Source organism: Lathyrus oleraceus, chromosome 7 (assembly GCF_024323335.1).
Source record: "Lathyrus oleraceus cultivar Zhongwan6 chromosome 7, CAAS_Psat_ZW6_1.0, whole genome shotgun sequence".
Lineage (NCBI taxonomy): Eukaryota > Viridiplantae > Streptophyta > Magnoliopsida > Fabales > Fabaceae > Lathyrus > Lathyrus oleraceus.
In genome coordinates, this window is record NC_066585.1 from 423557527 (window position 1) to 423583333 (window position 25807).

The 25807-nt window shown below is 35.4% G+C and overlaps 3 protein-coding genes and 1 non-coding gene across 4 annotated transcripts; 2 read left to right on the plus strand and 2 right to left on the minus strand.

Moving 5' to 3' along the window:
• Positions 1 to 515: 515 nt before the first annotated feature.
• On the minus strand, positions 516 to 1166 carry LOC127104168 (uncharacterized). The gene has a single exon (XM_051041370.1). The coding sequence runs from the start codon at positions 1164 to 1166 to the stop codon at positions 516 to 518; it is 651 nt and encodes a 216-aa protein (XP_050897327.1).
• Positions 1167 to 12929: 11763 nt separating this feature from the next.
• LOC127109755 (small nucleolar RNA R71) lies at positions 12930 to 13036 on the plus strand. Its single transcript, XR_007797010.1, has one exon. It is a non-coding gene; the product is annotated as a small nucleolar RNA R71 (small nucleolar RNA).
• Positions 13037 to 17620: 4584 nt separating this feature from the next.
• On the plus strand, positions 17621 to 19376 carry LOC127107069 (xyloglucan endotransglucosylase protein 6). Its single transcript, XM_051044345.1, has 4 exons — positions 17621 to 18003; positions 18098 to 18198; positions 18274 to 18467; positions 18813 to 19376. Exons 1-4 carry the CDS (start codon positions 17832 to 17834, stop codon positions 19240 to 19242), a joined length of 897 nt encoding a protein of 298 aa, XP_050900302.1. The 5' UTR covers positions 17621 to 17831; the 3' UTR covers positions 19243 to 19376.
• Positions 19377 to 24718: 5342 nt separating this feature from the next.
• LOC127107070 (uncharacterized) lies at positions 24719 to 25419 on the minus strand. The gene is made up of 2 exons (XM_051044346.1): positions 25168 to 25419; positions 24719 to 25077 (listed from the first exon to the last, which is right to left on the minus strand). Exons 1-2 carry the CDS (start codon positions 25306 to 25308, stop codon positions 24805 to 24807), a joined length of 414 nt encoding a protein of 137 aa, XP_050900303.1. The 5' UTR covers positions 25309 to 25419; the 3' UTR covers positions 24719 to 24804.
• Positions 25420 to 25807: the final 388 nt, after the last annotated feature.

The window sequence follows — 25807 nt, forward strand, 5'->3', positions numbered from 1 at the left end:
TGACTTTGGTTGCCACTCCCTCAGACTTGTAGTAAGGACAGGGCCCTCGCTATCATCTGATGAAATGGGGCGCACCACTAGTTACCCTCAAAAAGTTTAATAGAAATACTAGTTAGGAATTAAGCATGTTACGTTTCCTTAAAGCATGGTATTCCTTCTTATTTTTTCTAGCCTTCTTCTGGGAAGGCTCTTGCAGAAGTTCTTTTCTTGAAGTCTTGGGTTCCTCAAAGACAAATTTCATCATGACAGTTGCAGGCACCTTAAATGGCTAGGATGGAAATTTCTTGGAGGGAAATTTTGGCTTAGCTGGAAGCTTGGCCTTAGCACGAGATTTCTTCTTCTGAGCCATTTTTTCTAGGGGCAAGCATGTTGGGATTCACTGGCTTCTTCACCTTCACAGGAGTGACAACAAGTGTCACATCAGTGTTCACCTCTTCCTCAAATTCCTCTTTAGAATCAAATTTGTATGAGTATGTAGCCGAATCTATCTCTTCCACTGCAGTTATTCCTTTCTCCTAAGAAATTGTTTCATTCTCCTGCTGCCCATTTAAGCCATTTCCAGCCTCTTCCTTGTCGTCCTTCTCACTACCAGCCATGCCATCAAGCTTCTCCTTCTCCTTATCTTCTTCTTGTTCTTTGTCATTCTGATCTCCCTCTTCATCATCACTGACCTTCTCTTTTTCAAAGATCTTTTTACCTTGCACCCTTTCAGGTGCATCGGCCATAATCTCTTTCTTGTCCTTAGCAACTTGCATTAACAACTCATTTAATGGTCTTCCATCCTCATCATAACTCTCTTCAACAACATTTTCATATTTATTTTCTTTTTTTCTTTCAGTGTCCTCTTCAAACACGCCTATGGTCTTCACTTGTTTAAGGTTCATATTATTTATGGCCTTTTTCCTAGGCCTCTCAATGGTGTCCTCCTTGGGTAGGCCAGAGCTAGACGATCCATGCGCACCCGAGAACATTGCCTTTTTCTGCTTCTTCTTTTCCTTCACTTCCTCCTCTTTCAGGGGTTGATCATTTTTCTCTTCAAGTTCTCCTATGATATGATCTGGAAAAACTGGCATAGCTTCATTGTTGTAGTTCCACTCGTTCAGTTTCTTTTCCCATTCAAAATGTTCCTTTGAAAATTTATAGAAATCTCTCTGGTCCTTTTGCATCTGTAACAACACTTTCCATAAAATTTGATCTATCTTGAAGCTTGCTTCAACTGCTAACTTTTGTCCTACCTTTGGTTTCCTTCTCCTTCCTTTAGGTTTCATCAGGGTTTGGATGATAACCTTATCAAAGGCAACCTGGGGGTGGCATATTTCATCAATCGCCTTTTGAGGCACACCATGCCTCTTGCAGAGATTTGAGATTAAGCATGGGGAAGTACAACATATCTTGCATCTTCTTAGAACATGCTTGAATCTCTTGCACAATAACCTTTCCCATATTTATGCCTTCTCCAAAGGTTATACAGTGAAGCAAAACTGACCTTTTTCTGTTGACAATTTCATTGTGTGTTATTGGTCTAAGAAAATGCTTGATAGATTGGTACCGTACATTGGATTCTGACCTAAAGTCCATTATTTTTAGAGTTTTCTGTCCTCCAAATTCCACCCACTTAGTACTTGGGTTGCACAGAGATTCCATATACACATCATAGTCAACATCATCAGATGCCACCATCAGGTCTCGATATCTGTCTTTAACTAGTCCTAGCTTGGATAGAATGTTGATGGTTCCCTCAAAGTAATACACCTTCACACCTCTAACCATAACTTCAGCCTTCCCGTTGGTTATATCAACCAGATTCTCATAAAATTCCTTCATAATCTGAGTATGTAGGGTTGTGGTTGTTGACAAAATCTGGTCCACTTCATAGCTTCAATCAACTTTCCCATATCACCTGGTAGACCTAGATTTTCATATTGCATGTCATAAATAAAACCTCGTTTTGAATGCATGTTCATCCCTAGAAAATAATCAGCAAACCACTGGCTAACATCGATATTGATAAGTGGCATTTTTGCGAGCACTTGACTTGAAGCGTCCTTGGATGTATATGGGACTCATACTGAAATTAGGGTTTGATGTGTTTGGGAACAAATGTGAATTTATGGGATTTGAGGGAAATGAATAACATGAAGAAAATCTTTAAGAGACGATTTTGGAAAGAAATAGAGGTTGAGAGGTTATGGTCTTTAGGGGTTGAGAGAATATAATGATGGAAGTTTGGTGATTTCACATTTTAAAAGAGAGTGAAGGAGAGAGAGGGAAAACAAAGGGTACGATTATAAAAATTTGAAATTTCTAAGAGAGAGGGGGAATAGAAACCGATTAGGTTAATTAGATGTTACTTGTGGTAGCACCCAAAATCATGAAGTGAGGAGACATCACAATTAATAGGCATGTCCAAAGGTGGCGTCACGCACATGGCTCAATAGTCTGGATACGCACGTGGGCACATTCTGTCTCTTCTGCACTCAATTATGTCTTATTATCATGTTCCCTTTTTGAGCAAAACTTCCATTTTTCCTTATTTTTACTGAATTCAAAGGGACAATACTTACTTCTTTTTTCATGTTTAAACCCTAGCTCACAGGCACGAAAACACTTGACTCTGACCTTTCCCACTTGTCTTCATCAATCAACATCATATGAAAATTAAACAAACTAGCAAAAACAAAAATAAAAGTTAAGTTGGGTTGCCTCATAGTAACGCTATTTTATAGTCTTTTAGCCAGACTACAACAAGATCACGGAGATTCATGCGAATCCAAAGTGATCCTTGTGTTGCGCAAGGATTCACCATGACATGCCTTAACTCTTTGTCCATTCACATTGGACTCTTCATTTGTTCTCTCATTCAATAAGTCTACTCCCCCATGAGGATAAATTTTAATCAATTTGTAGGGGCCATACCGCCTAAACTTAAGTTTGCTTGGGAATAACTTAAGTCTGGAATTGAATAAAAGAATATACTGGCCTTCTACCAATTGTCTTTTCTGGAATTTGCCGTCGTGCCACCTCTTTATCTTTTCCTTATACAGCTTAACATTCTCATAGCAGAATAGCCTATGCTCCTCTAGTTCATTTAGTTGGAGCATTCTGGCTTGGCCAATATTGGCTAAATTAAAATTCAAAGTTTTGGCAACCCAAAATGCTTTGTGCTCTAACTCAATTGGTAAATGACAAGCCATACCATAGACAAGTCTATATGGACATATTCCAAGAGTAGTTTTGTGAGTTGTCATATAAGCCCACAAAGCACCATCCAAATGCTTAGACCAGTCCTTCCTTGAGGGGCTCACAACTTTTTCCGAAATCCTTTTTACCTCTCTATTGGAAATTCCATGTTGTCCACTACATTGTGGATAGTAGGTTGTAGCAACCTTGTGTTTGACTCCATATTGTTCCATTAAATTTTCAAATAAGTTATTGCAAAAATGGGTTACCTCATCACTAATGATTTCTCTAGGGGTGCCATTGTAGCGGTGTATTCGTCGCTATATGATTTATCGATTAAAGCATAAGCAAAACATACAATGAATTTTCGAGTCGCCACCGCACTTTTATTTATCCAAAGGACTGGCTAAAAAGCGAATAAAAGCCTAAGAAGTTTTACACGTAGAAAACTAATAAAAAGATCAGAGAGTCTGGGTAAGGGGTAAATTACGCAATGGGAAGGTGTTAGGCACCCACTACGTCCTAGGTACTCCTAGGGAGCCCTTTTCACACTTGTTGTACTAAATTGTTATTTGTTTTGACATAAGTATTGTGCAAACATGATTGGGATGATGAGAAAAGAATATACAAGTTAGTTATTTTTGTGTTCGAACGGATGAACCCGTTGCCTACGTACCTTCCATCAAAGGTAAGGATCAAAACGCCGTAGTTCGGCTAAAAGATTTCCAAAAGTTGGTGGATTCAATTTTAAACAATAGCACTGAGGCTCTTCATTATCAATGGGAGAAAACTCGACCAAGACCAACATCCACCATGCGAGGATAGCTTCGACGTACTAGAGGGGTTAGCCCTGTTTTCAGTACGGAAGTCTTATAGTCGACTCACTAAGGATAGGGTGAGGTTTACATCAACCACAATGATAATTGAAACCTATGGCTAATGCATGAAAAGATTATCAATGGACAAAGCCAAAACAATTGAATGGGTGAAGTTAATTGATTGTGATTGTGAAAGTAGGGTCAAAGTATGATTAAGATTGATTCAAAAGAAGTGTTATGAAATGGAGTTTGAAAAAAAAGTCAAGGACTTGGGGTCCAGGTTTTTGATTTGAAAACATGAAGATGTTTGCACAATATCTATGTCAAGTTTGAAATCAAAGTGTGAAAAGGTTTAGGACATAATGGGGATGAATGGATGAAGATGGATTGTAAAACTTCTTAGAAGGTTCACCTCTTGAAATCATATAGGAGATGATTCAAGTGTGTCCTTTGGAATAGGCAATGAGCAATAACAAAATAAGCAAACAAGTGATACCGGATGCCACTCAATGGTCTTACTCCAATCTCACAAACAAAAGCGGATACGGGATACCAATAGATGGATTTACACCAATCTCCTAAAACAGAAATGGATATCAGAGGCCACTCTATGGACTTACACTAATCTCCTAACAAAATGAAACTTGGATACTGGATGCCAATCTGTCTGGGCTTATACCAATATCCAACATATGATCATAGGAAAGCAAATGCCAACTTGCAGGGACTTACAATTGCATCCTCACATAAAATCAAACAAATGCACATGTGATCATAGGAAAGCAAATGCCAACTTACAGGGACTTATAATTGCATCCTCACATACAATCAAACAAATGCACATGTGATCATAGGAAAGCAAATGCCAACTTGCAGGGACTTACAGTTGCATCCTCACACACAACAAACAAATGCATCAAGCAAAGATAAGATGATGAGTGGCCAATGAAATGGTCTTATACTCACTTCCATATCATAGGAACAATGGCCAATGGATGGTCTTACAATTGTCCTCAATGGGCAAACAACAAAGATATGTCACAGAGACAAATGAGATGGTTATGCATTAATGAGAAATTAATGATGATAAATGCACAAAGCATACAAGCAAACATGTGTATATGAAGTGAGCAATCAATGAAGTCAATCAGCACACACTATAACCACACAATGAGGCTCATACAAAGGGTTAGGCATTGAAGCCAACTGGAATAGGTTAACTGGTGCTCTTAACCTTGCCATTGAGGGGCTAAGGTGAAGCAGATGAAAGGATATGAGGGGTGTGCCTCATTGCTCTTATCCCTGGTCAGGGAGAGCATTTGAATATCAGTAGGTGTGGGAGTTCAGAAAGTAGGAACTCTCTCCACAGATTATTGACTCTATAGATCTTGGGTTTGGATCTCAATGCTACAACCATGTAATGGGAGCAAGGAGAAGACTCACAGAATAGTAGGAGATAGGTTGCTTATCTCTTTGATCTACCAATTGCCTTATTTAAAGGACTTTTCCTGCTTGGGACAAATGTAAACACACACAAGCATTGCCTCTTAAGGAGGACTTCAGACAGTTGCCTGGCCAAGTAACAGGCCAGGTCTTCCAGACTACATGAAGAAAAGGGATTATACCTCAATGCAAATTGCTATTAAAGCAAAGCAAAGCAAGTTCTTAAAGAACTAAGCAACTAATGGTACCTGAAATAGTCAAACAGAATCAGTACACAATTCAAAGTCAAAGCAAAATGAGGTAAGGATTAACAGTCAAACACAAACAGATAAATGTGCAAAGCACAAGGCTCAAAGCTTGTGAGCCAAGCAACCTACAAAACAAACATGTTAGTCATGATAAACAATCAAGCTTAATCAAATTTGTATGATCTCTTTGGAGCATTGTTGCTTAACCTGAAAACATGAACTCAAACATAAGCAACAGGACCACTAGGACAAGCCTAGGGTCAAAAGAGGATGAGAAAGTCAAAACAGCAAATGAAATTCAACCAAAATCAAGTTTAAACAATCAATAAGCAAACTCAATTGGTCCCACATTCATATCATTCATCATCATGATTTCATAAGCAAAAGAAGTCAAAGCATGGCAAATGAAAGCTCATAGAAGTCAACAGCAAGACTTAACTCAAAACCAAACATAATCAATTCCAAAAATAATCAAATAAATCATGAACAATCATAATCCATAACATGACATGCATGTAAAATTTCAGCTCATTTGGATCATGGGAAGATGGTCAATGAAAATAAGAAAGGCAAGGCAAGTTTAAGCATGCTCAAAGAAGTCAACCAAACATGTACCAACTTCAAAAAATCATAAATCAGTGATAACATATGAGAAATGAATGGGATCAAGACCATGGCAAAGCTTAAGATGTCTAGTAATCACATGTCAAATTTCATGTCCATCCAATAAAGTATGAGAATTTCACAAATGAAATGGAAACATGTATCACAAAAGTCAACATTTTGGTCAAACAGGGGAGAAAATCTCAAACAATTAGGAAATGCCACAAATAATTCCAAGAAAATTCACATGTAAACTAGACATACTCAAATACATTCATGAAAAAATTCTCATCAATTGGAGTTCAATAAGCATGGTATCAAAAATCATGAAGTTGCACATCATTGGTGTGACACAAATTGTCACACCCTAATTCAAAAAATCATAACTCTCAAACCAGAGATGATAAATTCATAAACTCTAAACCAAAATCACCATGAATGTGTCTAGTTTAAGCACAAAGAATTTGGAAGCCATTGGATAAGGCATCACCATTTCACAAATGATTTGGCAAAAGGTACAAAATATGAGCACATGTCACAAACCCTAATACCATTTAAAATCTACTCATGCAAAAAATCATAAAAAATCATGATAAAAAAGTAGAGATCAAGCAGAGCATAATGCAAAAAATTTCATGAAATTTGGATTTAAAATGAAGATGCTATGATTTTTGCAAGTTGGTGATCAAAAATGGAATAAAAATTGAAAACAAAACATGATTTAATAGTTTAATTGGGCACGGTGGCAAACTTGTAATTACTGGGACATTTTAATGAAACGCCTCGTTTGGAATATCCTGCGTGTCACGCTGTGATTTATGCATGGCAATAAAACAGTGTTCTCATGCAAGCGAAAAACAAATCCATCCAACCAAACACGGGCAAGGGAAAATCTGGAAAATGCAATTAGGGTTTGCGCATACACTAACATCATCATCACTTCCAAAATCGTGAATGAAATTATTGTCACAGAAATGAGTAAATGGCATATCATTCTAATCAGCAGACCAAGCACAATCATAATCCAGCATCCATATTCATTAAATCGAGCTAACAAAAGAGCAGCAAGCAAGAACATGTTCATATGTGAAATTTCATGTCAACATAACTTTGAGAATATACAACCATTTTCTATGATTCAAGTCTCAGAATGACCAGCATAGCAAGCTCTATCATAAGCATGGCATGATTTAGAGAATAATTAAAATCGAAAACTCACCAAGTTTGGAGGACAGTGTCGATTCAGTGTTTCTTTGGCCACAAATGCTCAAAACAGATGCACATGAAGGTCCTAGGAGGTGAAAGGAAGTGGGAGTTTAGCTCGAAAACCTTGCTTCTAGCTGCAACCATGATCTGCCATGAATGAGTTCTCCATGGAACAGTGGAAGGCTTTGCTTACAATTAAGATTCAGGGCATGAAAATGCTTCCAGGGTGTTGGTTGATGATGGAACAAGCAAGCAAGTTCGGGCTCTTTGAGAATTTTCAGCAAAAATGCAAAATGAAGGAAAATGATGTTTGAGAGAAAACTGAGTTTTTCTTTTGGTAAGAGTGGCTGCTAGGGTTTAGTTTGACATAAAAAAGAGCTTATATACTTCTGTTTAACTTCTCTAATTAAGGTTAATGGAAAATGAAATTGGAATTGCTAATTTGACATGTTTTGGCTAATTGGTGGTTTCTCACTCAAATGGTGCATGTGCATGAGCTGGCTGCGAAATTTGGGCCTAAACAAATCCAAAATATCATTTCTGAACAATCTCAATTGGCAAAATGTGTTAGAATTGGTTATTTCACAAAATCACTTTTGCACCACACTTGAAATTAATTCATGTAAGTCCAAAAAGGCCATTTTGATTGGTGAAGTTTTGGTGCATGATGATGACATTTTTGGAAAGAGGGGATCAAATGTGACTTGTAGGAAAAAGCCCCACCCAAATTGGCCAAATGGTTTGAGAGATATGGCCTTTTGAAGTTCAAAAATTTTGGAGAATGAATTGATCATAACTTGCCAACCATACATGGGAATTGAGTGTTCTTGGACTTTTTGGAAATGGGAGAACAAGATCTTCAACTTTCATGTTGGGCAAAAATTCATTTGAAGCTTGTATCATGATGTAAGTTTAAGATCAAGAAGTTTCCATTTTTGGCAAATTTGAATTACAGGTCAACTTTCTATTTCTGGAAATTTCTTGTCTGACTTTATTTTCTTCACTGTGGATGCTTGACATGATATATGAAGCTTGTATAGACATGAATGAGACCTCTCAGACCAAATCCCATCACCAAATCACTAATTAAATGGACAGTTGACCAAGTTTGACTTTCTAGGGTTTTGGATGACTGAAGCACTTTCTGATGAATTCCAAACCCTAATCCCTTGAGATTTTGATTCCAAATGATGTCACAACATATAAGAACTCTTGATTATTGATCATGGTGCCCAAATTCTGCAAGAATGGCCACCATCCACTGCAATGACTGACTTTGACTGATTTTGACCTAATTGGCTGATGATTGCTTCAGCTGCAAGTAACATGGTTAGATGACAATATTTTTGTACTTTTTGGGTTGATAAACAAATGAAAAGCAAAGATATACAAATGCAAGACATGCTTGGTGATCAAGAACCACACTCACAAGGTAACCCACCCACTAGGAGGGAAGCTAGGGCATGCAATGATCCTTGAGGCCATGATATGATATGATATGGGCCATGAGGGATCTTAGGGCCAAAATTGGGGTCTTACAGCCATGTCTAATAAAAATGTTTTCAACCAAAAATTTGGTCACCACCCTAGCATTATTAGTGGGAGTTGCCACTTCCTCTATCCACTTAGAGACATAGTCTACAGCCACCAACATGTACATATTTCCAGAAGATTGTGGGAATGGTCCCATGAAGTCAATGCCTCACACATCAAAAAGTTATATTTCAAGGATGTTAGTAAGAGGCATATCTTGCCTCATGGAGATACTCCCTACTCTTTGATATATATCACAGTTTTTTTACCAATTCTTGAGCTTCTCTTAAAAGAGAGGGCCATAAATAACATGATTGCAGAACTTTGGCAGAAGTTCTGGTTCCTCCATAAGGAGCCTCATGAAAGGAAAATAAGATCCTTTTTCTTATGGTTCACACATCTTCTAAGAAGTTGGTTAGCACGTTGTTTGTAAAGAAAAGGTTCATCCCAAAAGTAAATTTTGGTCATGTGGAAGAACCTTTTCCTTTGTTAGGAGTTGAAATTTGGTGGAATGTATCAGCTGACAAGATAGTTGATAATATCAACATACCAAGGTGTCACGCCATAGGTAATCAACATCAACTGTTCATCAGGAAAACTTTCATGAATGTCTTCATTGTTCTTGTCCTACACTTCCTCTGGCAGTCTTGAAAGATGATCAACAACTAAATTTTCCACTCCCTTCTCGTCTCTAATCTCTAGGTAAATTTCTTGTAAAATCATCACCCATCTTATCAATCTAGGCTTGGCTTCCTTCTTGGTAATGAGATACTTTATGGAAGCATGATCAGTATACACAATGACCCTTGTTCCCACCAGATAGGATCTGAACTTATCAAAAGAAAAGACAACAACTAGCAACTCTTTTTCAGTTGTTGTGTAGTTTATTATGCTTTAATTAATGTCCTAGTATCATAGTAAATGGTATGGAACACCTTGTTATGTCTTTGGCCAAGCACAACTCCAACGACAAAGTCACTGGCATCACACATCAACTCAAAAGGCTTTGTTCAGTCAGGAGTATTTACAATTTGTGCAGAGATCATGGATTTCTTCAACATCTTGATGGAATGCATACATTCCTGATTGAAGATATAAGGCACATCATGCGGTAGCAGCTGGCATAATGGTTTGGTTATCATGGAAAAATCCTTGAAAAATCTTCTATAAAATCCAGCATGGTCCGGAAAACTTCTAATTTCCTTGATGTTTATTGGGGGGTGGTAACTTCTCTATAACTTCCACTTTTGCTTGATCCAATTCTCATCCTTTCTTTGATTTTTTATTCCCAAGAATAATACATTCATTCACCATAAAATGGAACTTCTCCCAATTCAACACAAGACTGTTCTCTTCACATCTGGTCAACACCAAATCCAAGTTATCAACGTATTTCTTGAATGATTCTCCAAAAATAGAGAATTCATCCATGAAAAAATCCATGAAATTCTCAATGATGTCTGAAAATATTGCCATCATGCAGCAATGAAACGTGGCTGGAGCATTGCACAATCCAAAAGGCATTCTTCTGAAAGCAAAAGTACCATAAGGATAGATGAATGTAGTCTTTTCTTGATCTTCAGGTGCAATGGTTATTTGATTATAGCCATAATACACATCCAAGAAGCAAAAATAATCCTTACCATCAAACCTATCCAACATCTAATCAATAAATGGTAGAGGAAAATGCTCCTTCCTCGTGGCCTTGTTCAACTTCCTATAGTCCATACAGATCCTCCACCCTGTAATTCTTCTTGTAGGGATTAATTCATTCTTCTCATTGATGACCACTTCCATGCCACCCTTCTTTTGAACACATTGAATTGGACTCACCCATACATTATCAGAGATTGCATAGATAATTCCAGCATCTAACCACTTTATGATCTCTTTCTTGACCCCGTACTTCATAATTGGATTCAATCTTCTTTTACTTTCAATGTTATTCTTGGAGTTTTCCTCCAACAAGATTTTATGCATACAAATTATGGACTAATCCCTTTGATGTTAGAGATTTGCGAAGAAATAACCTCGTTATGTTTATTTAGAATTGTCAGTAACTGACCCTTCTGCTCATCAGATAGATCATCATCCATAATAATTGGCGACCTCTGTCCTGCCTCTAGATAGGCATATTAAAAATGAGCAGGCAGTTGCTTAAGTTTCATCTCAGGGGGAACTTCTACTGATGGTAAATTTTGTTTCTTTAGTACAGTAGATACTTCTAATACTTCTACAGGTTCTTCAGGAATGTGTGGCTTGATCAAAGTTCCAATAATGATACCATCATTTTGAACATCTTCTTTTTCCAACTTTCCTAACTCTTGCTCTAACATATTGCTTATCTTGAGTAAGTTCTTATTGATGATTCTTTAACAAATTGAGATCATGGAACATTCATCTACATCCTTTTCAGGATATTGTAGGGCATTGAGCACATACAACACAACTTGCTGCCCATTAACTCTCATAGTTAGTTCTCCTCGTTCCACATCAGTTAAGGTTCTGCCCGTGGCAAGGAAAGGACTTCCTAACATAATGGAAGTCTTTTCATAAGCATTAAAGTCCATGATAATAAAATCAGCAAATAATACAAACTTCACAACTCTTACTAGCAGATCTTCTATCTTTGCTTGAGGATAACAAATACTCATGTCAGCTAGCTGGAGAGTGATTGTTGTTGGCATGCCAGCTCCAATTCCATGTTTCTTGAAGATAGACAAGGACATAAGATTGATACTGGCTCTACGATCACATAATTCCTTTCCAAAAAAAGTATCTCCTATTGTGAAAGGAATGGTGAAACTTCCAGGGTCTTTCAATTTTGGAGGGAGCTTGCCTTGAACTAACTGACTACACTCTTGAGTTAGTGCAACAATTGCAAACTCACATACTATTTTCCTCTTATTGAGCATATCTTTCACGAACTTAGAGTATTTTGGAATTTGTAGGATAGTTTTAATCAATGGTATGCTGATGTGAAGCTGTTTTAAAATTTCCATGAACTTGCCAAATTGTTGCTCTTATTTTGCTTTCCTAATCCTTTAAGGAAAAGCAGTTGGAGGTATTTCTTGAACAAACTTCTTGACTTTGTCAACTTCTGGCACAACTTTGGGATATTTTTCTGAATTGGAAGTCATGCCAGTAGCATTGTTGTAAATCTTTTCTTCATTATGTCCTTATGAGGAACGCTCCTCAGCGGACTCCACTTCATCTTGTGAATTATCCTGAACTGGCATTTCTTCACTTGATTGGATGTTTCTTGGTATGGATCCTCCATATTCCTTTCCAATTCTAAGCTTAATGACTTGACATGCTTCAACACTTTTAACTCTAGATGTTGAGGATGAATCTTCAGTAGAGCACCTAGATTTATTGAACTAAGTGCAGTTGCAATCTGTCCCACTTGGTTCTCTAGATTTTTGATGCTTACTCCTTATGCTTGAAACTGGTTATTTACTCCTTGGTTATTTACTCCTTGTCTTTATTTCCAACTTAGTTAACAGAAACTGGATTTTCTAGACATTCTTCATATAATTGAGCACCTCCACAATACACGCAGGTAACCTCAGATGTGTCAGTAACCACCTTGATAGGTTCAGGCTTTGTCACTTAAGGAGTCAATAAATTCTTCATTATATTATGGATTTGAGCCACCTGAACAACAAGAGTTATAGTCTCAGTGGCTTCATGGGCACCAACATGTCTCTTTTGAGTTGAATTAGCAGATGCCCTAGTAACAGGCCATTGATAGGTGTTGGCAATGATAGTCTAAATCAACTTGTAACCCTTTTCATAATATTTAGACAAGAGAGCTCTACCACTTGAATCATCTAACATGTTTCTTGAGGAAGGAACCAATCCATTGTAGAAAGTTTCAAGTTGAATACAGATTTGTATGCCATGATGGGGACATTATCTAAGCAGCTCCTAGAATCTTTCCCAAGCATCAAATAGGGATTCATCCTCTCCTTGTCTAAATGCGGTTATCTCATTTCTAATTTTAGAATTTTTATAAGGAGGGGAATACTTGACCATAAATTTTCCATCCAAATCATTCCATGTGGAAATGGACTTAGGCTCTAAGGAATTTAACCAACTCTTGGCTCTATCTCTTAGAGAGTATGGAAAGAGCCTCAATCTGAATGCATCATCAGTGGCACATGGAATTTTAAAATTACTAGCAACATCCAGGAATTGTCTCAAGTGCAAGTGATGATTTTCATTTGCAGAACCTGAGTACTGGCTAATGGTTGCAACATTTGAAATCATAGGCTTGAATTCAAATTGTGTTGCATCAATTGTTGGTCGTATGATCCTAATATTCATGGAATTTGGATCGAAGATTGCATAATCTATGATTTTTCTCTTTCTATCATTGGCAATGCCAATAACGTCATTATCTTCCATGACAACTTCTGCCTCTCCTTCGTCTAGCTCTAATCCTTCTAACTCTGGTACGTCATCCAGAATGAAAGGAGGAGGACTTCCTGGTAAATGTTCAGTAAGTTGAAATCTCCTTAGTACTTTGAGAGTTCTTTCAAGTTCAGGATCTCCTCTGTAGATTGGATGCAACAACCTGCACATATAACAACTAAGCACCTGTTGTGACACCAGAGTACAGGAAATGTTAAAGGCTCAAATGCTTAAATAATAAAAAAAATAGTCATGAATACAAAATCAAAAATGTAACTTTGCACTCCCTGGCAACGACTCCAAAAACATGTTGCTTGAAAATGTGTCACATGCAAGTATACATGTATGTCTAAAAGTAGTGAGTGATAAAAAGTAAGGATATCGTACCCATAGGGATTGAATGTTACTTAGGTTGATTTTGTAATAAACTATCTTTTAAATTTTAAGCATGATCAAGGATAAAAATAATATATGAATGTCACAAGTTCAATCTTTCCTTTTTAAACTAGATCTAAACAATGTAAGGTGAGAGTGAAAAGATATCAAGAGAGTGCATGTTTATCCAAGATCCATTAATGTTAATGAAGTAGCTATGTGTTCATGGCGTGCAGTGTCATGCGAAGAAAGGTCATAATGATCTAGAGGTGTGTTTCTACAACATCAAAACATGCATTACTAGGGCAAGGGAACAAATCTCTAAGTCACACTTAAAACCCTAAAATGCGTCTATTCATGTTATGAAGTACCTTATACTTGTAGTCCCTTATCTTTAAGTGAACTAATCAACTGAATATCTCTATCATACTCTTTTCAACTACTTTTATTATGAAATCCACTTGTTGTTGGATCTCTCACATCAACAAGCTATTATCTTTTTCTAAGTTGATCACTCAAAGAATCAGATTTATAAGCAAGTTAACACATAATAAAACAAAGCATTAAATAACACATCACTTATAATAAAAACATCATAACATTAACTTCCCATTACTCGACATGCAAAAGGTTTAGATCATGATGAGCTGAGTATAAACTACATTGATGGTTCTCAAAAAATATATTCTTAAACAAATATTGAAGAAGAAATGTAAACCTAAGAGTAACATGAAGACTTCTTGAGATGGATAATTAGCAAGAGATGGCTCCATTTGTACCATGGCTTAGTAGCTGGTACATGAAATGGTGAGAAGAAGAACTATATTTTCTCTCCACTAACCTCTCAGCATTATATTTTGTCTTGTGTTTTCGGAATAATGCTCAACTCCCTCTTCAATTAGGATCTATTTATAAGCCTTCACTAGGGTTTCTTATGATGTCTTGGATCATGGGCCAAAAATGAGGAAATCAAATCAAGCCCATTACATGAATCAACGCCTTCACATCATTCTTTCTGCTTAGCAAACAAGGAATTAGGTACAAGGGAATAATTGTGGGAGACAAGGCGTCTTGTGACAATATGCCACAACAGGATGCAGGCAGCGTTGTCCTTTCTTGCAGAGCGTGCAAAGTAGTGGTTGTACTATTGTACCATCTTTGTCTTCTAGCGCCTCTTGGTTTATCCACTTAATTAAAATAAATTTCCTTCAGTACAAAGCAAAGTTTCCATCCAATACGCCATTCCTTCCAAGTTTTCCCTAGAAACCCAACTACTTTCTCTATTTATGTTCTCTGGAAAAGTTCATCTTTCTTCTTCAACTTGCATACCCAAGTGTTGTTGTCCACTACAATCTTGCCTTAACTCGACAGAGCTAACCTTAAATCAAGCAACAAACACATCAAACCAACAAAAGGGAGCACCTATTATGATCCATGCTAATTTCTATAAAACAACTAAAATGAACTAAAAGCAACAACTTAAAAGGAAATAAAATTAATAATATGGAAAACTAAGGTATGTAATAACTCACTAAATATGGGTTATCATTTTATGCCTAATCTCTTATCCATTTAGGATTCAAATGAGATAGTACATTTCTCTCAATTTCGTCAATAACCTCCTCAGTTAATAGGAAACCAATTGGTTTATCCTCATTTACATGGCCCAACTTCAATGGCCTTCTTAGTACTAGTGGCACAAAGAGTGGTGTATTGGAATGCGCTTTTTGATTTGATAAAAGACGTTCGTGAAGTCAGTTCCAACACCATCTTGTTTGAATCCTTTAATTTGTATAGTGATAAGAACAAATACATTTTCCTTTGTAATTATTTCTTATGGCAGATTACCTTGCTTCTAAAATGTTCTTAATTTTTCCCCCGCCTCAATACTCCTTTTCTGTATTAAAAAACCTAAAAAGTTACAAGTTGAGATCCTAAATATAAAATTATCTAGATTCATATTCAAACCATTAATTTTTTCATTCATAAAATTTCCAAGTTGTACGCATACGAACTCTAGAAAACACATGGATATAGATTTTCAATCATAAAAGTTTCACACAATTTTACTAAATTAACAATTGATTCGAGATCAAATAATTCAAACTTTAACTTTAATATAATGTATTAAAAGAATCTAGACGGTTTATTTGATTGGTCAAAAAACCTAAACACATATAAGGGCGTTGTTCACTACATCCCATGTAGTGATTACGCATCCTATAGAAACCCCAAAATCCCCTTCGTATAGTCCAAATTTCAAAATCCTGACATATTCATTTTACAATAAAATAACTTGATCACAAAGGCACACACAATTTTGCCAAGAATGTGTTAGAAATCTAATCTTTGGACGCCGTTAATATTACAATCTCTAGAATTTCAGGCGGAAAAATGAATTTGACTGTCACCTTGCATGTATACCTCTATTCATGTTTTTATGATCAAAACACCTTATTTTGAAAAGCAGGTAATGGACATATATTAGTCTTTTGGAATCAAAAGGAGGATAATAAGCTGAAATTTTAGGTAATGAACATATATTACATCGCTCATTGTTTTAGATCATTTGGTTTTTTGAGCGGAAATATGTTTGTTGCGTCCGAATTCAAAATCCGGATTATGTCACATTGTGTCCGAAAAGTGAAAGCTGAATTGTTCTGTCATGGAATATAATTTGTCTTGTGTTTATGATTGCTTGTAGTTATGGTGCTCCCTGATGCTATCTCTAACACTATTTTATTTGTGGATGTTAAAGCAAGTGATGACCATGTAGATGTTGGAAAACAATTTACAAATAAACATGAGTTTTCTATATGCGAACATATGATTTAATGGGTTCGCATGGAGTCTATCAAATTAGGGTTTGACATTGGAATCGGGAGGTCAGACTCTAGTTCTAATAGAAGACATTCATTTGTGATAATGATATGAGAAAGAAGTGACAAGTATATAACACCTATCCAGAATTGAAAACACGATGACACTAGAATGAGGAAATGAAAACATTTCAGTGAAATTCATGCATATCTTATTCCTTGTGTTAATGGTCCAACATTGGAGAAAAAATGTATGTGTTTATCTGAAATGAGTCATTTTATAACAAATGCATATAACAAGGCGTGTATCGATATGACAAGATATGGTTTCTTGAAAGACAGATCGATATTTAATAGTTATGTGGAGTACATTTTAGTTACGCAATAGAGTCTGATAGAAGTGAGATCGAACGACGATATTTTAAAGATGTTGATGAAATGTCATGTTAAATTTTTTGTAATAAAGATTTATGTAATGTTAAGTAATTTGTGTATATGATAACAAATATATATATGTTTATTTGTGTTTTCTTCACGTTTTTGTCTGAAATTGCTTCTTATTTTCTAATAACAAGGTATATTCCAAATTTCAAAATTCAAAAAAATTCTAGGAATAAATCTGTGTTGTTGTCTGAAATTTATTATAATTTTTAGATATCAGAATATATTTTGAATTTCAAAATTCATAAATACCACTGAAAGACTTTGTGGTGTGGTTAAATAGTATCATCAATAAAAAAATTTGAATTTTAAAATCCGAATTTATTTTTAACATTTCATTTAGTGTATTTCAAAGTATGTTGTCTATTTCATACACTTATAAATTTTAAAATCGAAGTATTTTAAAAAGTTTGCAGAATAGAGTATATTGAACCTAGGGTACGTATGGAGTATACTGAACCATCCCTACATATAATATAAAGAGAATTACTATGAACAGCTTTGGCCAGCTGTTACTAGTCATAGCCATGCCCATCACAATATGTTTTGTTAATGTCCTTTTCTTGATATTTGAGTTCCATCCTGGCATCTTATGTGGCACACTCCTCGATGATGTGTCGATTGAATTATGGAATAAGAGCTTGCCTCCCAAGCCACTCTCATAATTCAAATTGAAAATATTTTGACTATAAAACCCAACAAAGCCAAAGAGTTCTCTTCACTTCACTCTACTCTAATCTCATCTTCAAATGTCTTCCAAAATGTGTGTGTTCTATGGGCTGTTTGTGTGTCTTATGTTGGTGTTTTGCGTGTCAATGTCTACCTCTTCAAGGTTTGATGAACTCTTCCAACCAAGTTGGGCTTTTGACCATTTTGTTCATGAAGGAGATCTTCTTAAACTCAAACTTGACAACTCTTCCGGTAAAATACAAACCTCAAACCTTTCTGTCAACCTCTTTTCTGTTTATGTGATAAAGTTTCTAGTTAATTAGTTAATAATGCGATGAATATTTAGGAGCTGGTTTTGGATCGAAAAACAAGTACATGTTTGGAAAAGTATCAATCCAACTTAAGCTTGTTGAAGGTGATTCTGCTGGAACTGTTACTGCTTTCTATGTAAGTGTCAACAAATTCAATATTAGTAATATATCATCCTATATTTTTTAGGAATCTAATATATTTGTGATATAGATGTCATCTGAGGGTACAAAGCACAACGAGTTTGATTTTGAGTTCTTAGGAAACAGCACAGGTGAACCTTATTCTGTTCAAACAAATGTGTATGTTAATGGAGTTGGTAACCGTGAACAAAGACTTAACCTTTGGTTTGATCCTACTAAGGATTTTCACTCTTACTCCATTTTCTGGAATCAACGCCAAGTTGTGTAAGCACCACTTCACTTTCTTACTATTACTTTAGCCTCAACAAAATTAGTGTTAATTATTTAAAAAATGTAAAGTTCAATAATAAGAAAGAGAATAATAAGGTTGGATCAATGGTTCTGAAAAGTAGTAAAGGAAACAGAAAAATGTATTTTTTTGCTTCTTTCTCTCAGTGGTGGTTGAGCCATCATTAGCTTTGTTGTCATTGTGTTCCCTCGTGGGTCACTCCAAAACAAATTTACGGAAAAAGGGTGATGGAATCTTGTGCTATAGTTTATAATTACTTTAGGCCTTTGAAACATTCTATAATTGATCATTGTTGATTCAGTCAATTTTTGTATGTATAGATTTTTGGTGGATGAAACACCAATAAGAGTACACACAAACATGGAACATAGAGGAATTCCATATCCAAAAGACCAAGCAATGGGAGTATACAGTTCAATATGGAATGCAGATGATTGGGCAACACAAGGAGGAAGAGTGAAAACAGATTGGAGTCATGCACCTTTCCTTGTAACCTATAAATCCTTTGAAATCAATGCTTGCGAGTGTCCGGTATCGGTGGCTGGAATGGATAATAGAAAGAGATGTAGCAGTAGTGAAGATAAGAAATATTGGTGGGATGAACCAAAACTGTCAGAGCTTAATTTGCATCAGAGTCATCAACTAATGTGGGTTAGGGCTAAACATATGGTTTATGATTATTGTAATGATGCTTCTAGGTTTCCTGTTACTCCTCTTGAGTGTCTTCATCATCGTCATAGATTGTTGTAATCATGTCAAACTTGTGTATTATTATTATTATGGCTGGAAATGGTGAATGTTGGTGTAAGAAATGTTCCACTTGTCTCATATTACTGTATGATATTATTGGCAAACTATATATAATGTGAATTACTTGGTATTTATCTTTTGTTTATCTTAAGATTTGAATTCCTGCATAGGAAAAAGCTAATTAGTCTTTATTTTACAAATAGATGGTATGTAAATTAAACTCGGTTACATAAATTTCAGAAGAGAAATGGATTGAACAAAATATTTCAGTGTATCTCAAAAGTTACAAATTTTAGTGTATCTCAAAAAATACACATTTTGATTTTAAATAGACTCAATTTTGAAAAGTAGTATCAATTCTATTTAAATCTAATTAAATACGTCAAAATCAATTATATATATTTACAATCAATTATGAGTTTTTCAAACATAAAACTAAATTTACATTTAATTTTCAATTTTACTTCATTAAAACAAAATTAACTTCTAATATTAGTGTCTAGACTAGGAGAATTTGTTTGACAGAGACATGAACCAATTTTAAACTAGGTGAAAACACAAAATTACACTAATTTAAGGCTTCAAAGATGTTTTAAACTTATAAATTGAAAGAGGGTTTACATATTTTTTTTATAAGCAAAATATATTAATTAAGTGTATAAGTGGTACTCAACCATGTTAACAGAGAAGATAACACTAGAAAACTTTCAACAATAGAAATATAAAAAGAAATTAAACTATACAAATTAACCCAGCATCCGAATTCGTCCTCCAAACAGCTCGAGACGGGAAGGATGTTACAATGTATTTAGCTTGCAGCTAGTCTCAAGAAAGCATTTTAACCCTTTCTAACAAGTCAGGATTTATCAAGAAAACACCTTTAAAAAGAATATTGTTCATACAATTTCAAATGATCCAACAAACAAGTGCCAAAAAAAATCCATCTAGATTGACCTGATGCTTCAAACCAAATGAATGATTTAAAGAAGAAGAATGAAAGGTGATTGATAATTTTTCAGTAACATAATTTATACCGAGCCAAAAGATAATCTTGTGCCAAAGAAGGGAAGATATTGGGCAGTCCATGAACAAATGAGCCTCGTCATGTTCTTCGATAAAACATAAGGGGCACATAATATTATGGCTTCCTTCGATAATCCCAAATTTTGCCAAGTGAACTCTAGTAGGTAGACGAATTTGCATTAACTTCTAGAAAAAAGCTTGCACCGAACTCAGAAATTTTATTTTCCAAATGTGATAAAAAACATCCAGGGAAGCTTCATTTAGCTTTGAATCTTCATTAGTTAGAGCTGCTAGGATATCACAGTTACTCTTCACACTAAAATCATGGCTGCAATGCCACCGAATAAACCTGTCTTTGGCCCCGGTATCAACTTGAATGTGCTGAGTAATTTATGAAAGATCATTGAGTTGGATGTGAAATTATGGATCAGTTACAGTGGGATTTAAATCAAAATTCCAGCTCCAGTTGTTCTCATGCCACGTTCCCATGTCAGTTATTATAACTTTGGGGAAAACTTTGAAAACTACAGTGAAGGTTTTATAGAGCGGATTCTGACCCAACAGTTTTGAAAGAATCTTGTATATGATTCCAATCAAACAGATTAGCCTATACTCATCAATATTATAAGGATTAATGGACTTTGGGATTAGAGCTAAAAAAAGAAGTCTTGATTCCTTCAGAAAGTCTAGTATTGGAATGAAACTCATTGACGAAATATAGGATATCCAATTTAAGAATTTCCCAATACTCTTTAAAGAAATTAATAGAAACCCCATATGGACTAGGACTTTTCTCCTTGGCACTGACCCAAATTGCATCCCTGACTTCTTCTTCACTAAAAGGAACTTCAAGAGATAGCCTATCTTCACTAGATAATCTTTAAAAATCAACACCATCAATAACAAGTCTCCTAGGATTTGGTTCTAGAAAAAATTCTTCAAAATGGCATTTAACCTCCTTTCTGACCTCCTCAACTTTGTCAATTATCCCTGCATTAGAAATGACACCAGCAATTTTATTACGTGTAAATCTATGCTTCATTTCCATACTAAAGAACCTCGATTTGTAGTCCCCCTCCTTGATCCATTGATGTCTAGATTTTTGACGTATCATGCTTTCTCTAAAAGGCAATGATTTCCAAAGCCTACATGATGCAACCTCCTTTTTAGTCACTAAAGAAGGGCTCAAGCCTGAAGAAGAAATGGAAGCCAGGTGATCCATAGCATTCAAATTCTTTTCAGCCATCTCCACTTCCGGATCCAGAAATCTGAATAACTCCTTGTTCCAGCATTTCAAACCATCTTTAAGACCTTTAAGTTTTTCCTTAATCACCAAAGTTGCCTTGCCATGGATCTTCATAGTCTGTCATGCGTTTGCAACAAAAGGGAGAAAATCCTCATGTTTCATCCAACAATTGAAAAACTTAAACGGTTTTGGCCCCCAGTTCACAACATTCCTTTTAATATATATTGGATTGTGATTAGAGCTGGATCTACTTGCTATGAATTGGTTATCTACCTTCCAAGTTGTCAAAAGTCCTTCAGACAAAATGAATCTGTCCAGTTTGCTTATGATTAATCCATCTAATTTGTAGCATGTAAATTTTCAGCTAAAAGCAAGCAAATCAATAAGATCCATACTCCCAACAAAATTTTTAAACTCAAGCATTTCGGTTCTATTTATGTAGGATTGAAGACGAATTCTCTCACTCTTCTTCTTGAAAGAATTAAAATCTCATGTTAAGCACCATTCCCCTAAAGGAAACTTAGATTTGAAATTAATCAATTGCTTCCATAAGTTCATCTTTTTATGAATGCAACACGACGAATATATGTTCATCAGATAAATAATATCCCCATGCCAAATAACACTGATCTCCACAAATCCTTCACCACTAAAATTGAATAGAATGCTGAAGATACATGGTTTCCATAAGATTAAATGTGAAGTTCCTTTAGATTGGATGCATTTAGAAAAACAACAACTTAGAGAAGTTTCCAAATATTTAAGATTGGTCTAGCTTGTTGAAGCGCGCTACGCCAAATAAGAGAAAAGAGGGCGCTTATTTTGGCCTATAACAACGCTTTTAAGCGCCCTCTAAAGTGGCGTTGGCATAGGTAAAGACAGCGCTTTGTTTTCCTGGAGAAAGCGCTCTCTAAAGTGGCCCTTTAAGGGCCACATTATAGTGCGCTTTCAGAAAAAAGCGCACTCTGGAGTGGTCCATAAAGGGCCACCTTAGAGGGCGCTTTCTGGACAAAGCGCCCTCTAAAGTTGTCAATGTAAAGTGTTTAGAGGGCGCTTCCTACAAAAAGCGCCCTCTAAAGTGTTAGTTATTTTAAAAAAAAATTGTTTGAAAAACAGTGGGTATTTAATTGGGAACATGTTCGCATGCTGCAAAAGTGTAAAATTCATATTGATTTCATCCTTTAATCCAATGTTATACACCATTAATCCATTGATATATATAACATGAATCCATTTATATACAACATTAATCCTCCATATATACAACATTAATATATTGATATTCATGCATGTACAACAACATTCCATACATATATGTACAACAACTACAACCTATATGATTCTATGATCAATAATGAATTGACACAATTCATCCTTCATTTCATCCAAATGAGCTCTTGAGTAAAATTTGTATTCGTCAAAGTACTACAATTAAGAGAATAAAACATATTCATGATTTAGTAACAAATTAGATGAAATATCCGATAATATTAAAATAAACCCTAAGTTATTATTCCATACCATTTTTGGGATGTCTATACGATTCAACGCAATGATATCTCTCATAAATCTCAATACAAAAAATCCGCAATCGATCGAATTGTTTTGCTGAGGACACTACACAGAAAAACAAACAATATATATATATATATATATATATATATATATATATATATATATATATATATATATATATATATATATATATATATATATATATATATATATATATATATATTTAATTTCTTACAAACACTATTATAAGCAAAAAAACAAACACTATTATAAGCAAAAATAAGAAACTTAATATATACCTGAACTCTGACCCAGGTAATGTCCTTCCTATTACGATAATTCTTTTTCGATCTAAATTTTAGTATTGCCCTAACAAAATAAAAACGTATATTGAGATCAATCTGACAGACATAATTAAATATACAAATACACACGAATATTTAGGGGAATTTCACTTACGCGTCAACCGTCTTCTTCATACTCGGATATTTACTCCAATTACCCGGTAACGAATCGAGATAATACACCATTAGTCTCGAAAGATCCATAGCAACAACACCCAGTGACCACTGTAAAATAAAACAAAAATTTAGATGCATGAAAATTTTCTACGTAAAAGATATACATAGATTAGAATGAAATTATTAGAAAGAAAATCTAACCCGTTGCCAGAATTAAACGGTAAAAAATACAAACTGGGTGTAGTATTATCGCCGGCCACCATGAATCTATCGACTAGTTCATTCATTACGGATGTTGGATTTTTCGTTATAAACGTTGTGTTGATACGGGAAGCAGCAATAAAATTGAATCGGTTACACAATTCAGTTCCCCACATCAATGTGTCATACATATACCTTAAATAGAAACATAATAAACATTAGACTACTCATTGAAATGTGTAAATAAATTGTTCAACTAAGTAAATAATAGATTGATCGGAGTACCTTATGTATGTATGAATGACAGCGATGCCCAATTCTTCGTGTTCAAAAAGTTGTTGCATGTCCTCCTTTGCAATTAATTCGGAATGAGCAATTCCGAAAACACCTTCATCCATATCTACACTACGGATGGCGCCGTGCATAATATCTGACTCTTCCACCATTTTCTCAAGACGCATCATAATTTGAGATTTTGTCCCGGACGTCGTTGGAATTTCCTTACTAGCTTTGTCCAACATTTGACCGGGAACCTAAAAATATAAATTAAATCATGACTTTTTGTGATGCAACACAATCGTTGTGTATATAATTCAATGGGTATATATATTTGTACCTCTTTTTGAGATTTAGGATTTGTTTTTGTCCCGGACTTCGTTGGAATATCCTTACCAGCTTTTTTCAACATTCGACCGGGAACCTAAAAATTCATATAAATTAAATCATGACTTTTTGTGATGCAACATAATCGTTGTGTATATAATTCAATGGGTATATATATTTGTACCTCTTTTTGAGATTTAGGATTTGTTTTTGTCCCGGACTTCGTTGGAATATCCTTACCAGCTTTTTTCAACATTCGACCGGGAACCTAAAAATTCATATAAATTAAATCATGACTTTTTGTGATGCAACAGAATCGTTGCGTATATAATTCAATGGGTATATATATTTGTACCTCTTTTTGAGATGCAACCGACTCGATGCGTCTTGAAATCCCTTTACCAGCTTTATGTGTGGGTCTTGTAGGAGTCTAACATTACCATGTAATAAGGATTGATTAAATATCATAATTGTAGCTGAATTGAAATGTGAATACTAAATATTCATAATCATTTAGAACATATATACCTCGGCATCTGGGAAAATTAGATCTGACGGCCATCCAACAAAGGATCCGACTGCATCTCGCATCAACGTTGTCTCTGAAACAACGTCAGGTAATGATAGAAGCGCGTCCGTATCTAATACAAGGTCAACCGAAACTTTCATATATCCCACCGGGAGGGGATTATGGTGAAGTAATTCACCCGAAGTGTTGTGCACTTTTCCCTTGCCAACTATGCGATAAGTTGGTGACGATAGATACAGCTGACAAGGTGTAATGCCCTAAACCAATAATAAATATGTTATTGTTAACGTGTATATGTGTCAAGTAAAAAAGTGCTATTTTAATTTCATAATAACATATATAATTACCTCGGGAAATTTCGGTTGACAATTGATACTAGCTCGGTCACTAGTATCTTTTGCCTCGGAACCGCGTCTTTCCTCTCTATACCCTGCATTCTCCTTTTGCAGTTCGAGTACTTGTGCCCTTAACTCCGCCAAGGTCTCCATCACCTCTTTGTTGGTAGGATTTTTTGTTTTTGGTTTTTTATAAAATGACGACGGAGTCACACCAAAACCCTTACCCCTCACACGACCGGAATACTCAGGAACATTTAGTACTCGACTAAGTAGGCTCCTACAATCCTAGACCTCGGTTGAAGGTAAGGTTTGGGATAAAGTCTCCTGAAATATTATTAGAGGAGATTAAAAATGAATTATATGTCTAACAAAATTTTTGATATAATTAAAGAAATAATGTTATATATACTTACACATTCGTCATAAACATTTTGAACCGCTTCAACGACAACCCCATCCTTCCCAACCCGAGCAGCCTTCCACAATACGTGCTCCGGAAGAGATGTTGCGTCACTTTTCTCCTCGGCTAGCTACACATTGAATCAGGTTATAAGATCATCAATTATAACATATTGTGACAATGTATAAGCTCATAGCATTTGAATATACTCACAATTCTTTGTTGTAACCGTGCATATCCCGTACGCCC